Source organism: Coturnix japonica, chromosome 1 (assembly GCF_054131305.1).
Source record: "Coturnix japonica strain WE chromosome 1, WE-NBRP24, whole genome shotgun sequence".
In the NCBI taxonomy this organism is placed as follows: domain Eukaryota; kingdom Metazoa; phylum Chordata; class Aves; order Galliformes; family Phasianidae; genus Coturnix; species Coturnix japonica.
In genome coordinates this window covers 5796936-5811971 of record NC_140663.1, presented here as the reverse complement: position 1 = coordinate 5811971, position 15036 = coordinate 5796936, and the positions used below count along the sequence as shown (strand labels likewise).

Genomic DNA, 15036 nt, shown 5'->3' with positions numbered 1-15036 from the left:
TCACCAGTTGTGTCGGTGGTACGTATGTGTTATGCAGATGTGTGTCTACCGGGAGCTGTGCTCAGACAGCACATTTCATGTTGATTTATGAACAGCCTTCTGAGCGCAGCGCTGCTGGCCTCTGCTGACTTGGGCTGGAATCAGCCTGCACACTGTTGTTATTCTTATTCTTGGACCTGTTGTCACAACTCATGTTCCAGATGCTGGAGAAATACAGAGCTGAGGAGGTCCTTGCCTCAGAACTTGCCCATAGGAGCTGGCATAAAGCAGGGGTTCGATGTGGGTGGACGATGGAGATGAGTTGTGAATGGGAAATCAGTATGTATAGGTCCAAGCTGGGTGGACAGCGGTGGGCCAAGACTGGGTCTGCACAGGAAAAGAAGCTGCAGGACTAAAGACATTAGAGAAAAGAGCCTGAACAGCAACTTAATTGTGCGAGTGGTCAGAAAGGTCACATCTGGTCTACGTGACCCTGAGAATGGAGAGAGAAGTCCAAGCTGAGGAAGCTCTTTACTTTCCTTAGAGCAGAAGAGCTCATCATCCCCAGGTGTAGGAAGTCAGGAAAGGAAGGCAACAGATCAACATGTCCGAGTTGGGACCTGCTGGTCAAACTGGAGAGCAAGAAGAACTAAAAGAACTACAAAACATGTGTTTGTTTTTTTTTTTAATTATTATTTATTTTTATTATTATTTTTAAATAGGAATCACCCAGCCCAGACAGTTACATAAAAACAATTAAATATAATGGAACAAACATCAGAATGCATGAGAAGAATGACTCAGCTTAGAGAAGCACAGACAGACGCAGGTAATGAAAGCATCTCTTCCTGTTGGGACACTAATGTAGCTGAATGCTCCTCTGTGGGTTTCCTACTTTATAGAAGGGCGGACGTGGGGGAAGAAATCTGGTTTTGATATTCTGTAGCCTGGGCTACAAAGGAATCATTGCAGATGTATGAATAAAAGACAGCTGAGCTGAGGTTTCAGATCACCTGCACCCATCAGATGGGCAACCAGACTCCAAGTACTGTGCACTCGTTTAATACCTGGACTAACACTCTCTCAATACTTTAAAGGCAAGAAGAGGCAGAGACAAGCTGTATTTTACTGAAAGGCCTAAATCACCTGTATCACCATAGAAACAGCAAAGAAGATCACACAGTCTGGAGGGAGAAACCTTTGGTCTGAATATCTGTGAAGATGTGAGAAAGAGAAGGAAGAGCTCCTGCCTGGGAAAGCCATAGGCCTGTCACAAAGCCTAGAAGCCTATCTCAGAGGAGGAAGTGAGTGAATAACTGTGGCACATGCATGAATGGCCTGAGAGCTAATTGGCTCCATTGACGCTCCTCTGATTAGCTGGGTTTTGGCTACAGCACTTGTCAGACCCATGCTGAGTTCACAGCAAAGAAATATTCATGCTGCACTGAAGTCCGTCTCAGATCAGATGGTGGATCCCTGCAGAGAAAGCAAACACAGATCTGAAAGATGTGGCCTCCAGGGAGGGTTCCTAAATCCTTACTTTGAGTCACTGATTCCATGTTATCAAGAGCTGGAAGAGAGAAGGCTGCTGGAAGGGATTCGGGTCCTCGTGCTTCTTTTCGCTACCTCAGAAACAAAGGGAGAAGGAAGAAAATTGACGGTGTAGAGAAAATTGACTTCGGTAGAGAAAAACTTGAGAGCAAAATGTCATTAATCATTGTGATCCAAGTGCAGATGGCTGTAATTATTTACTAAAGTACTGATCTGAATGTGGTTTATGAGCTCAAGGAAAAACAGCCCAAGGGAGCAGCTTGTTTGGATGGAAGGCAAAGTTACATGCTGATGAGCTTCTGACAGGGGAAGGGCCCAGCAGGGGACATCTCACATGGGGCATGAGAGGAGTCACCCCAAACCTTTACAATTGTACCAGATACAGCATGCATAAATGGGAGACAGCAAGGAATCCAGGCGCTTTAAGGTCAGGTATTTTAATTTCATGTGTACTGTATCTGTTCAAGAACTGGGTCCAAGACCTCATTTCAGCTCATTCAGCTCTGAATCAGCCCTGTGGACTCCTTCTGTGTCCTCACAGTGCTGACACTACCACCTCTGCAGGATCACGGAGAAATTCCAAAGAACACTAATTACTTGCTTCCACACTCTGGTAATCACCGCCAAAAGGAGAACTGGAGAGCATCAAACAGAGCCAGTGTGTGCTAGCAATTGCTATTGTGTGTTCTGAGATGGCTCACTGATTCCAGGGCTCTGCTCACATGAGAGCAGTTTAATTCAGACAATTAACAGTAGCGTTAATTAAAGACACTTCTACATTCTGGCTCTGAGCTGCCTGTGTTCCTCTCTCTTTTTCCCTGTCCTCTTCACAGCTGTTACGTGGTTGCTAACAAAAACGTGAGCAATGGCTGAACACGCTCAGCTGAGGTTAAATATTTCCAAGTGCTTTGGGGACAGTTGGCCATTACTCACTTGCAACACACAGTAAACAGAGATGGAGCTTAAAACAGGCTCTCTTCTTTCCAGAAGATATCAATTTTTTAGGTATACACTGAAGAAATAGTGCTTGTGTCTTATGTTACCATAAGAATTCGGTTCCTGGGACAAAATAACCCATGGCTCCAAATACTGCATCAACTGTGGGTTGATGGTCAAACCACATGATCCTATTGGACCTTTCCAACCTGAATGATTCCACCATTCTGAGTCAGCAACAGCCTCAGTTCTTTATTTTCCTCCTTTGCTCTTATTTCCATATCTAAAATGTACTGAATAAAGCCGCGAAGCCTCCCCTACCACAATGTATTCCCTTCAGTTTCCAAAGCAGAGAGAAACACTTTGTCCTGGTGGTTAACGCTATTCAAAATACAGTTAAACTTGTTGATCTATTGGGATTTCCTGAGGATGTTTCCTTCAAAGCAGTCTTTTCAGATTGCCTGTTCAGATTTTTTTCCGAAGGTTATGAAACCATTTGTTGATTTCCAAGAAACACATTGTGAAAAAAAAAAATGCTATAAAAGCTCCATCGATCATTCCGGAGGATTTGTTAGGAGAAAAAAGAGACAAAAATATCTGCTTCTGTTTTAGCAACTTTGCTTCTCTTGCATAAAACTACCTTTAAATTCATCGAGGGACTGTGCCATCATGACATAGGAATATCACCTTTATGAAACTCCTCAAGCTATTTCCTGCCAACAGCTGGATGTGATGAAGTTATCACCGAGGGAGACACTTGTCACTGAAGATGTCTCCCTGTCGTGAACTTGGCTTAGTGTCGTGTAACTTGTGGTTCATTCTTTTGCACAGTGCTTCCAATCCTGTCCATACGTGGGGACCCCCAGCCCTGGGCGCAGAACCAACAAGGAACCAAAAGGCATCTTCTGCTCCTGATGGCTCCCAGTCCTTCTGGAGAGCAGAAACAGATGGAGACAGACAGACAGACAGAGGAGAGGATTAAAGGATTCAGCCAGGACTTACAGTCAAACTTTCAGTAGTCATCAGCGTTAGGGAGAGACTTAACCAGGACCACATCTGCATGATATCCATATTCCAACAGAAGACTTTATTTATTTATTTTATTATTATTATTATTTTCAGCATCCCAAGCTCTTTCTTGGCCACGTTATTACCAGCCAGATCTAATGTGGGAAAAGGACGAAAACTTGAACTAGAAGGAGCTATTTCGGGCTGCAGATGGTGCGGGGCCCCTGGGGATGCTCGGGAGCTCCGCAGCAGTGCATGTGCCAGGAGAAGGGTCGGGCTCGGAGCCATCTGCCCGAAGGCTGGAGAAGCCCCAGGGTGCCGCAGTTCTATGGAGTAAGCGGTGGGAAGTGACCGCTCAGAGAGCCGCCTTTTTATTTTTACCTTTCTCATCAGCTGCATTTTGAGAAAGAGTTGCAGGCTTCTAGGAAAGGAAATCGCAAGTGGGATCTGGCACCTCCCTCAGTCCCTGCCCTCCCTGTTCGACCTGTCTCCACCTCCCCGAGCCCCGGGTACCGCCAGTGTTCCCCGTAGGGTCCGGGGATGCCCAGCGGCAGCTTTAACCCCCCGGAGCTGTGCTTTGCCCTTTGCATCTCCGCCCTTTTTCATCTCTCTCTTCTTTGCACGTCCGTCCCGTCCGTCCCGTCCACCTCTTCCCTCCTCATCCCTCCCCTTTGCATCCCTCCCTTTTCACCTCCCCCTTTGCACCTCTCCCATTTCCCTCCCTCCCCTTCGCATCTCTGCCCCTTCTCATGTCTCTGCCTTTTCCCAGCCCTCCCCTTTGCATCTCAGCTGCTCTCATCTCAACCCCTTCGCACCCTCACCCCTTTGCATCTTCACTCCTTCACTCCCCAAACCCTCTAAGTTTCATTATTATCATTTTAATTTACGGGGGACACCTTTGACTTTCCCACCTTTTGCTTCAACCCCACCCCCTCCCTACCCCTTTCACCTATAACATTTCCGAGCTGTCCCTTACCCTTCTTCTCCCCTATTCCTATCCCCACTCCCCAGTCTCGGTGCCGGTCCAGGAGAGGAGCCGGGCTCGCCCCCCCCCGGCTCGGAGCCTCCCGCGATGCCGCCGCCCGCGGGGCCGCTGCTGCTGCTGGGGCTGGCGCTGGGGCTGGGGGCCGGGGCGGGCGCCGGGGGGGGCTGCCAGCTGCCGGCCGAGTGGCGACCGCTGAGCGAGGGCTGCCGAGCCGAGCTGGCTTCCATCATCGTTTACGCGAGGGTGTTGGCTCTTCATCCCGATCCCTACGGGGCTTACAATTATCTGCCCTGGCAACGGGACCTCCCCTCCGGTGCCAGCTCGCAGCACAACCCGGGGGGACTCTTTTATTCGGCTGAGATCGAACTGCTGTGCGATCAAGCGTGGGGTAGCATGTTGGAGGTGCCCGCCGGTTCCCGACTCAACCTCACAGGGCTCGGCTACTTCTCGTGTCACTCGCACACCGTCATGCAGGGCTACGCTTACTTCTTCTTCCTCCGGTGAGTCCCAAACTCGGGGGTCCGGGGGGGTCTGGGTGCCGTGGCACATAACCGGGCATCCTCCAGGACTGGGAGGGTTGGTCCCATCCCGCTGCTCTCCACGTAGTATCTCATCTTCCTCACATCCACCCCAAAGAAACATCCGGAGCTGGGATATCCCAGCACTGCTTTAATGCTGAGCTGCTGTTAAGCAGCCCCTGGGTGCTGCTGCTTTTGTTTTTTTCATGAACAGAGCTCTTCTCCAGCGCTGGAGAAGGGCCAGTGCCTGTTCTCCGAAGTTTGGCATGAGAGTATAGGAGCAATCCCCAAATGCACACCCAGCAGCATTCTGTTGGTCCCAGCCAAATCGTGACTTTGGGCTCATTGAAAGAATAAGAAAATAAACCACAATGTGGGAACAAAGCCATTGCCCTGACCTTTCAATCCAGAAGCATTTGCAAAATGTTGCTTTGTGGCTTGTTTCGAAATGCTCGCTATATCCTTACACTTGGTGCGTAGCTAAACAAGTTCTGATGCTGTCCAGTGCTCAGTCTGGGACAATATCTTTAAGGACATGCCTTCCAAAAGTTATTTATTGACTTTGAAGGAGCTTGACTCAGGGGTCAAGAGCAAAGCAACACAAATTCAGTAGGAACCGAAGACCTAAAGAGAGAGTTGACGTATTTTGGGAGCTCATTGATATCTGCAGGGCAGCAGGAGCCTGCCAGGTCCTCCCTGCAGCTACCAGGTCAAATCCATGGAGAATATAGGCAGCAAAGTACTAGAACTGCTGAGAGCCATGCGATGGCTCAAAGTCTGTCCATGCAGCTTTGGTGGCACTTGGCTGAGCTGGGGGACAACGGTGACTTCTGCAATAGAGCCTTAAAGCAGCTGCCCCATGTTTTGTGTTTCAGCATGGATGAGAATTACATTCTCCTGCCACATGGGGTGAACTTCCAGGAGGCGATTTTCCCGGACACCCAGGAGAACAGGAGGATGTTTGCCAGCCTTTTCCAGTTTTCCAACTGCTCGCAGGCACAGCATGCCCTGAGCTTCTCCAGCGACTGGGAGATCCAAGAAGATAATCGAGTAAGGGATTTATTTGCTCTTTGGTGCTTTGTTTTCTAGGTGGGCGCAGACATTCAAGTGTCATTTGTATGCGTATACATCTATATGTATATATGTATGTAGATTGGCTGGCCCCTAATTTTCCTGGTCTGTTGGCACCATCACTGGCAGACAACACCCTGCTGGTGAGGAGATGTTAAGTTCTGCTTTCAGTGCTCACCTCTTTGCTGACCCTTTAACTTCCCTTGGGGCTGAGCAAAGCCTGACATTGATTTGATCATGAGCAATGGATGGAAAACCAGAATCAATTAAGATCCTGTTGTCATTTTGCTGTCTGCAGAACCCGCACTTTTATTTCAATGGAAATGTTTGGGAGTAGAGCTTTTTGGCTCCTGGTTTGGCTCTTGTCTGGACCACTGCAGGCTGTGAGGGATTATTCTTGCCTAATTCACACAGCAGCATAAACACTGATTTCGGAGGTAATCGTCCTAAGCTGCCTTTGTAGCTGCCGGGGGAATAAAGACTCTTGAGGGCACATTCATCTGAGTAATGCCAGCACCTGCTTTGGAGCAAGCTGAATAAGGTGCCTTTCTCCTCCCAAGGGAGAGCACGAGTAGTAATTCACCCTCTAGGCAACTCTCCCTGAAGAAAGTGTATTTTTAGCACGGAAAGTCCGCTGGTGTCTGTTGCCTGTGGCTTCTGAGCTTTATGGGGCTGTAGTGTTTGTAATAAACGCAAGCTTTTCATAAACACTTCTTTGGCAGAGAGGAGCAACCTGCAGTGATGTTCTGGGTATATACACTTGCGGAACTGGAACTTGGAGACCTCTTTCTTTTAATGCCAAACTTTGCTTTACGAGGCTGGTGGTTTCCACGGGGAGCTGAGAACATCTGAAGCATCTCTTTAGGTCAGGATGGAAGGGGACATGTATGATCTATTGTGTCCTGTGGATTCATACACAATATTTGTGATGGCAGAAGCTCTGGCAGCAGCTAACCAAGACTTTTCCCATGGGCTAAGTTTGAACTGCTGTGTTGCTCACCAGGTGCCAGTGGCACTATGGGCATGATCCCAGTCCTTGGGATGTCCTGAGAATGCCATTGTCCCATTCTGGGGAGAGAAGGGGGATTATTGACATTCAAATACACATTTGGAGCCAAATGTAGGGGACCCTGATGTACTGGTGCTTAGTGATGCCAATGGTACAACTCACTGGAATGGAAACCACAGGCAGAACCTAGAGCACATGGATCAAAAGTGCATCTCAGCTGTCGTGCTCCTTGACCCCACACAGCTGCGAGCAGATTAAAGGGAATTACAGCCAGAGCTGGGGGCTTTAAATACCTTTGCACACACCCTGTGAGGGAATAAACTGAGCTCAACTGATGGCCACATTGTCTGCTTCCTTTTGCAGTGAAAAGTAAAAGCTTCCTCTGCACTAGTTAAAAATAGTTTGGATTGTGCACCCATTCAGCCCATGCATCTGTGCTCTTGTGTTGGAGATAGATAGGCTTCTTGGCTACCACCGCATTAAGAATTTGCTTCCCCTTCTTAGCATTACCCTTCTCTTCCCAGCATGGGTTGGAATCTCTTCCCAACATGCATTGTTGGCATTTCGCTCCTTGCTTTGCCTTATCAGATCTAATGGTGATGGGATCAAGTCTGAGGGAAGAGACAGAGGTGCTGATGTCCTCAAACCAGAAGGTGAAGGTCTAGTTTGAGGAACTGAGGGTCCCACCTTTGAGTCTTGGGTTATCTTCACATGTGGCTCTGTCAGCAACAAGACTCCAAAAGGCTTTTTCCCAGTGCTCCCTGCAGCCCCATCAGGGCCGTCCCATGGAATGAAAAGCTGCTGGCTCCTTCTCCTCCTCTCTCCTGCTCTGCCCAGCGCTTGGGGAGCAAATAGATGTGCAGCAAATCCTCAACACACTGACACAGTAAAGGGATACGGAGCACAGGAAACCTTACAACTGTTGGAAAGCCCCTGGGCACATGGTAAAAGGAGACCAGAGCCCAGACAGTTTGCTGGGAATAACACATTCCTCGTCCTGACTGCTACTGCTGCTGGAAGCTGTTTCCAGCTGCATCTTTAAGCCCCTTCCGTCTGGGCTGGGGGCCAGGTGCTGCTATCCATGGTTTTCCAACAACTCCACAGTCTGATGAATTTACTCAGGTTCTTGTTCTGTCCATTTTGGAGAGCAACAGTAGCTCAGCTGTCCTTTCTTCAGGCAGTTTCATTTTGGCCTCCACGCTTGTGTTCAGTTAGGCTCTATCCTGACCTTTCTCAGCCCCTCGGAGATGTTCACAGACCTCCTGCTTTGCTTTGGTTTACCACAAGATTGGTGCTAAAGCCCTGAGCTTCTACTGCACCACAGCTGGAGCTTAACGAATCACTGCAACTCCTCTCCTTTCTGTTTAAAGCTTAAGAGCTGATGTTGGTGGATATAATGATACAGGAACTCTACATTTCCCCTCTGGAGTTACGGTTTTAGGTTGCTCTTCCCACTCTCCAGCCCATTGGAGAAATGCAGTAGTTGCCTATAAAATAAATCTTGCAGTCACAGCAGTTTCCTTTAATAAGGTGTTTTTATTGAAGAAAGGACCAATTAAGGAGTAATAAAAACCTGATTAAAATTCTTAAAAGCTCTGTGTTTGTGCTCAAGCCTCAAGTTGATGCCCGAGGGAAGACCTGCGGATACATCAAAGAATGTGCACTTTTTGGGCTGTGCTGTGCTGGCTGAAGCACAACCTCCAGCTCCATTCTGGCTTTGGGAAGTGCCCTGGAGTCCTCTTGACCTCTATCCAATTCTTCCCCCAGTGCCTCTGACACTGCTCACTAAACCCTGCATTACACCCAGTTGTTGTCTGTAGGTTGGTGCAGCCAGTAGCACTGGAGTTGCATTGCTGAAAGCTCCTGATGCTTTTAGGGAGCAGCCTTAGGACCTCTTTTTTTGCTCAAAAGCAGTCCTAGAGGTCATAGAATCATAGAATATCCCAAGTGTTCCAAGGCCAGGTTGAACAGGGTGCTAGGCAACCTGATCTAGTGTCTCATCTTGTGGTTGGCAACCATGCCAGTGGCAGGGGTATTGGAACTGGAAGATCTTTAAGGTCTCTTCCAATGCAAGCCATTCTATGATTCTACGATCCTAAGCTGGAAGGGACCCTCAAGGATCATCAAATCCAATTCCTCAGAGTTTTCTTTGGATGATAGATATGAGCATTCAGCATTGCATCATCACCCTCCTTGCTATCCAAATGCGCCAATGCCTCTTTCTCGTAACAGATTTTGCTACATGCTAAGTGGTACTTTTCTGCATGCAGAGAGTTGATTTCTGCTTGCTGAAGCTGAGAGGAGGTGATGAGAAAGCAGTTTCCCCTCTTGCAGTGCCCCATGCAGGCTTTCACATTTCAGTACAAAGCTGGTAGCTCACATTTCTCCCCCTGAATGGCTTTCTGTAGGGCTGCGCAGTCTCTTAATTGAGACCTTGCTGCCTTTTCTGCATAGAAAGGATTACATCAGGGTAACTTGAGGCCCGGTTTATGGAGAGTCTATGGAAGTATAAGGGTCAACTCTACAGAAGTGTTGAACATGCTTGCAGTTAGTTATTACTCAGAGGAGTTTTAGCTCTTGGTTTTGTTAACAAATTGATGGGGAGGCTCATTTTTATTGGCTTATTCAGTTTGCAGGAGGAGATTTTATTGAGCCTTTCTCCATGAATTGCTTTTTCCCCTCTCAATCATCAGACCTGCATCCCGGCTGCTACTTCAGCTGATTTAGGTGAATTATTTTCCTTCTCAATTTCGGAGAGACCCTTAGAGATTTCTATGGGTAATAATGAAGCTTTCATGGAAGTTGTCAGCATTCCTAATAAAAAGCAAGGTAACTAACTAGTTAGGAGCCAATCTACAAATGTCTGCTTAGCATCTTCCTCTCCAGTGGCACTTTGGCTGCTGTAACAAGCACCTCATGACCATCTGTAACACCTGCAAGGCTTTGAAGCAGCTAAAAAAAGGAATCAGATAAGAAAAGCAATTGTAATTGCATAATTGGCTTTCCCATTATTATACAAAGAAATAAATTGAATTAAATGGCATTCTTCCTCTGCGGAAATGGAGGAAATAGTTTCAGAGCTATTTGTATTTCAACAAAGGGCATGTGAATACATTGGGAGCCACTGGGTTGAGTCACTCCCTGAACCCATCCTTGGGCAGCAGTGCTTGTAGCCTCTTCCTTGTCCTGGTGACCTCAGCTGGGTGGATGGTCATGGCTCACATTCAGAGACACTTCGTAAGACCAGTAAGGCTTAAATCATGGAGAAACAGCATCTTCCACAACAGCTCCTTGGGCTACCAGAGAATGACTTGGATGTTTGTTCTCGTGGTTTCCTCTCTGCTCTCGGTTCTAGGGGAGGAACTGGAAGCCTGGGAAGTGCCAGTCATGGGTAACCCATCCTTGTGCTCTAGTGCATTCTGTGGAGCCCACTGTAGTCCAGCTGGTTAAGGCAGTTTTCTTTAATTCCCATGTACTGGCCTTCTGATTTTTCTTGCAGCATGAGCTACATGAAGGATCCTCCCTATCCTGATCCTGAGGGACTAAGGAAATAGAAAATACTCTCTTTAAAACTCCAGTGTGTCAAGGGCAAGGCAAAATGACCTCAAAGTAGATAAAATTAGGGTCCAATAAAGGTTTGAAATTCTTTTTTTTTTTTTTTACATTAGGTTTCTTTCCCTGCAGCTTGTTGAAGCAGCAAAATACCATGACAGAGAATGCCCATTGCTTCCATCTCATTTTAATGATGTTCTACTGTGCTTTTGTTTTCCTTCCAATAACCCACCCAAGGAGAGTATCCCTGCCCTACAATCTGTGTTTGATTTGCATAGTTGTGAGCTGCATTAAATGAGAAGGACAACTGCTGAAAAGTGTCTGGGATGAAGGGAAACCACAAGATAGCTGATATATTTGGGTAATGTCCCTTGGAGTCTTTTGGTGTGGAAATGGCATGGACTCATTTCCCACTCAGCCTGTGATGGGAGATCCTTAGGGATGTGGTAAGCAACTCCCTATCAGTTTTCTGTCTTCCCACATGAACACAGACTGATAAAATAGAGAACAAAAGGCCATGGAAGACTTCAAAATCCATGGGATGTTTCCATTGCACATGATCATTCCTTTATTTGTAGCACCCAGAAGGTGTTTAGAGTATTTCCAAGCAGGGAAATGGGGAAATGTCTCTATTACTAGAGTGCCTTATAGAGGCACCCTTTTTCTTTATTATGAGGTAGCTTTACCATTTGTTCTCATACGGTGCCACGTAGCAGGGTTGACCTGAAGCAGTATACAAAGTCTTCAGTTTGATATCAGTTGTGATTAGTCTCAGTTTGGGGTTGAAAAGGGAGCTTTTCCCCACCCTCTGAACTCTGGAAGCCTGGTGCAGGGCAAAGCAAGAAGAGGTGAGAATATATCAGTGTTCCACCAACTGGTGGAGAAATCTGGACCATAGTGCTCACCATCAGTGGATGTAGATTGCTGCAGAGCACAGCCTGCTCTGACTATGCACATTGAGGTACATGATATCCTCAAAATTATCCTGCTTCCAGCCTGCCAGGCGAGGAAATGCCTGGGCAGCCATGAGTATGTGTGCATGGCTGCTGCCTCTGAAGGCAATCCTTCCAGGAACTAGTGATGAGCGGAGACCCACATGGCTTCAGGCTGCTTTTAATTATACAGAGCCACATTTTCAATAAGTTCTGCCAAATGCATTAAATTAATCTGGATTTCATGGCATGAGGCTACCTACTTCTGTACATGAGCAGGCATCTGACCCCAACCACAGCAGATCATTTCATCTCTTGGTCTGGCTTCTCCTTCAGTGTTTGCTCAGCTGTATAAAGATTTTTTTTGCAAGCACCCGGGCTCTTACTCATAGCCAAGAGCAGAAGCAATATGTTTCCCAGTAGTATAAGAAAGATGCAGCAAACCGGATGGGGCCAAATCCACAGAGTGTGGCACAAGTGAGATGTCAACATTATGGTCTCAGGGCAGATTGGAGATGTGGGATGTTTGTCAGCCTGGTCATGTTCCCTCTGTGTTAGCATGAAGTCTGGTAGAGGCAGATACCTGTGGAAGGCAGTGGAAAGTTTGAAGAGACATCTCCTAGGTCACAATCTGGGCTGGCCATTCTGAGGACTGTATTCATAGTGAATATCTGGAAGGTTTTCTGGGCCAGGAGCAGACACAGCGAATGATGGATGCTCCCAAGCTGTTGTTCAACCCAAATATGGGAGACTCTCTCTAATCTGTAAGTCTGTAGATGTGTTAGGTGTTCTTGCATGTGAAGATTCATGCTTTGTCTTTTTCAGTAGATGGGAAGGATGATGTATGGGGTCCAGAACCAGCAGTCCCAGGCTAAGTTCTGTCCTTGGTACGAAGACTTGTCTTGCTGTGAGCAGAGCCGGACTTTGGTTTAGTTATTGGCCACAGTCAACCCTGTATGCAATGAGAAGTACTTTATTTCCACTTGTGCCTTTCCTCATTCACCTGTGACATTAAAAAGAAAAAAAAAAAAGAAAAGAAAAAGGAGAAAATGTTTATTAAAAACAACAACTGTGGAAATCCAGCTGGCAGATGGGACGCCTATAATGTTGCCTGTAACCGGATCAGCCATTCTGCCTTGAAGGGAGATGAGGTCTTTCAGTCAGGGACATATTTTCTCCCAGCCCATGTATTTTGATGTTTATTTTCATGAAGGGGAAGCCAAGTTGGCTCAGAGGCAGCAGTAGTTCAAGTCCTTAATGGAAGCTGTGATGCAGCCTTCTAATATCTATACTGCCTCCACCAGCCAAGTGACTTTCCAAATTTCCCTGCAGAAATGTCCATGCCCCATGGAACCTGGGCATGGGCAGCCACGTGGTTGCAGGTTTAGCTTTGCTGCCAGCCTGGAACACAGAGCCAATGCAAACCATTTTCAGGGCACTGGGAGAATAGGGTTTTGGCATGGCCAATTGCAGCTGGTTACTGCCAGAATTGTTGCAGGTGCTTCTGGCAGCTGACACAGTGGCTACCTCCTTTCACTGCCACAATTAGAGGTTTTTTTTGGAACGATACCGCTACAACTGCTGTCCAGTTATCTGTAAAATGAAGTCCAATAGGAAAAAAAACTTACTGTGAGAGAAGCAATTTTCCATGACGCTGTGTAATGTGAAAAGAGCAGAGGGAGGGCTATCTCATTCTGAGGATGGTAGAAGCGAGGCTGTGTTCCCTAGTTCAAGGAACTAGGATTTATCTCCAAGGAGATTAGAAATGATTGTCTGTAATCTGTTAACTAATTTTTCTATCTCCTGTGCCCTTCCCTTTGCCTATCCATGTCTTATCCTATCCTTGGGGACATGTGTTCAGATGTGTGACATGTGAGCACCTGGGGTTTGACTACTTATTCAAGCCAAAATATGCTGTTGGATGATGATGGCACATGTTTTCTTTATTGCCTCAAAATGCAATGTGTTTGTCACCTCCATTCATCTTCACTGCAAACCTGTTTCAGAGCACGTTCACTTGTTTGTCTTGCTTTCGGTCTTTCCAGAGACTTTACAAAGCACAATTATGTTCTCCTGGATGTTCTTGATTATATATATATATTGTGGAAAAAACTCAGTTGCATAACTGGATGGTAGTTGGGGAGAGAGAGAAAGGAAAGTCAGAGTAGAAGAACAGCTTGTGCTGATGCTGGCTGAGGACACAAATAGAAAGTGAGATGATGTAAGTCCCCATTTCCATTGCATGGGGAAAAGTTTTGTTTCAGAGTCTCTGAAGCATGAACATAACAGCCACATCTACTCAATATCTTCTGTTTTGTTGTGGAGCAGGAAAGCTCTTTCCACATAAAAGCATTGTGTAGGATTGTGGAAGTGACACTGAGGCCCTGGTGCATGTCCAGAGAAGGGCAACAAAGCTGTGAATGGTCTAGAGCACAAGTCTTATGGGGAGCTGCTGAGAGAACTGGGATTGTTTGGTCTGGAGAAGAGGAGGCTCAGGAGAGACCTTATTGCTCGCTACAACTGCCTGAAGGGAGGCTTTGGCAAGGTGGGCCTCTTCCCTTGGGAAATGGCGATAGGACAAGAAGTAATGACCTTAAGTTGTGCCAGGGGAGGTTCAAGTTAGATATTAGGAAAATTTCTTCCCAGAAAAAGTGGTGAGGTATTGACACAGGCTGCCCAGCGAGGTGGTGGAGTCACCATACCTGGAGGTGTTCAAAGAAAGTGTAAATGTGACACTGAGGGACATGGTTTAGTGGGCATGGTGGTTGATAATTGGACTGGGTGATCTTATTGGTCTTTTCCAAACTTAATGAGTTTTCCAAACTTAATGAGTTTTTATGATTCTGTGATTCTAAGGGGAGGAATGATGAGCTCCACGGGAGAGCTGTGTTGGACACCAGCCTGTGCTCTTGAATGGATAAGAAATGCTACAAGTTTATTCCTGGCCTACAAACAGTGCTCTAAGCTGAGAATCTCCATGTACATGGTTTATCAGTAGGAAGGATGCAGGTGGATTGTTCTTGGTCTGCATGTGTCTGTATTGGAGTGATAGCTGTAAGTAGAGACAAAGAAAAAATAATGGGTATAAATAAGAGAAAGAAAACAAGCATAGAGGTAGGAAATGAGGATATAATGTACTGAAATGTGTAGCCAACCAATGTGGTGAAATCTCCATTATTTACATGCTTTGATTCAAGCTGGGAGGTTGCAGTAAGTCTGTTAGTCAGAAGAGACTCTCCATAGTCTTCCTGCCTCTGGAGGATTATCTATTGCATGGGGCATGACAGAGCTTTGGGATAAGGTAGTGATGTGGATTGGAAACAGCTTTAATAATGCCCCATGGAAGAGTTGTTGCTGCCATCAGCAGTTGTTTTTCTGCCTTATATATGTTTTAGGGCAGCAGCATGTTTTGGGTTCAGAGATTTGCCCCTTCACGATCTGCCCATTAAAATCTTAATTGAGCCGGTGTTTTCCTAAATCTCAGTTTCAAAGGAC

At 46.6% G+C, this 15036-nt stretch overlaps 1 protein-coding gene across 2 annotated transcripts in view; it reads left to right on the top strand.

The window, feature by feature from the left end:
* The first annotated feature begins 1394 nt into the window (after positions 1-1394).
* Positions 1395-15036, top strand: part of CCDC3 (coiled-coil domain containing 3) — a 40164-nt gene continuing 26522 nt past the window's right edge. The window contains exons 1-2 of one of the 2 annotated variants that reach the window (XM_085551557.1): positions 1395-4959; positions 5853-6027. In XM_085551557.1, coding sequence (XP_085407683.1) covers positions 4547-4959; positions 5853-6027 — 588 coding nt within the window. In that variant the 5' untranslated portion in view covers positions 1395-4546. The remainder of the gene's footprint in view (positions 4960-5852; positions 6028-15036) is intronic. The other variant, XM_015870929.3, reaches the window with a different exon arrangement.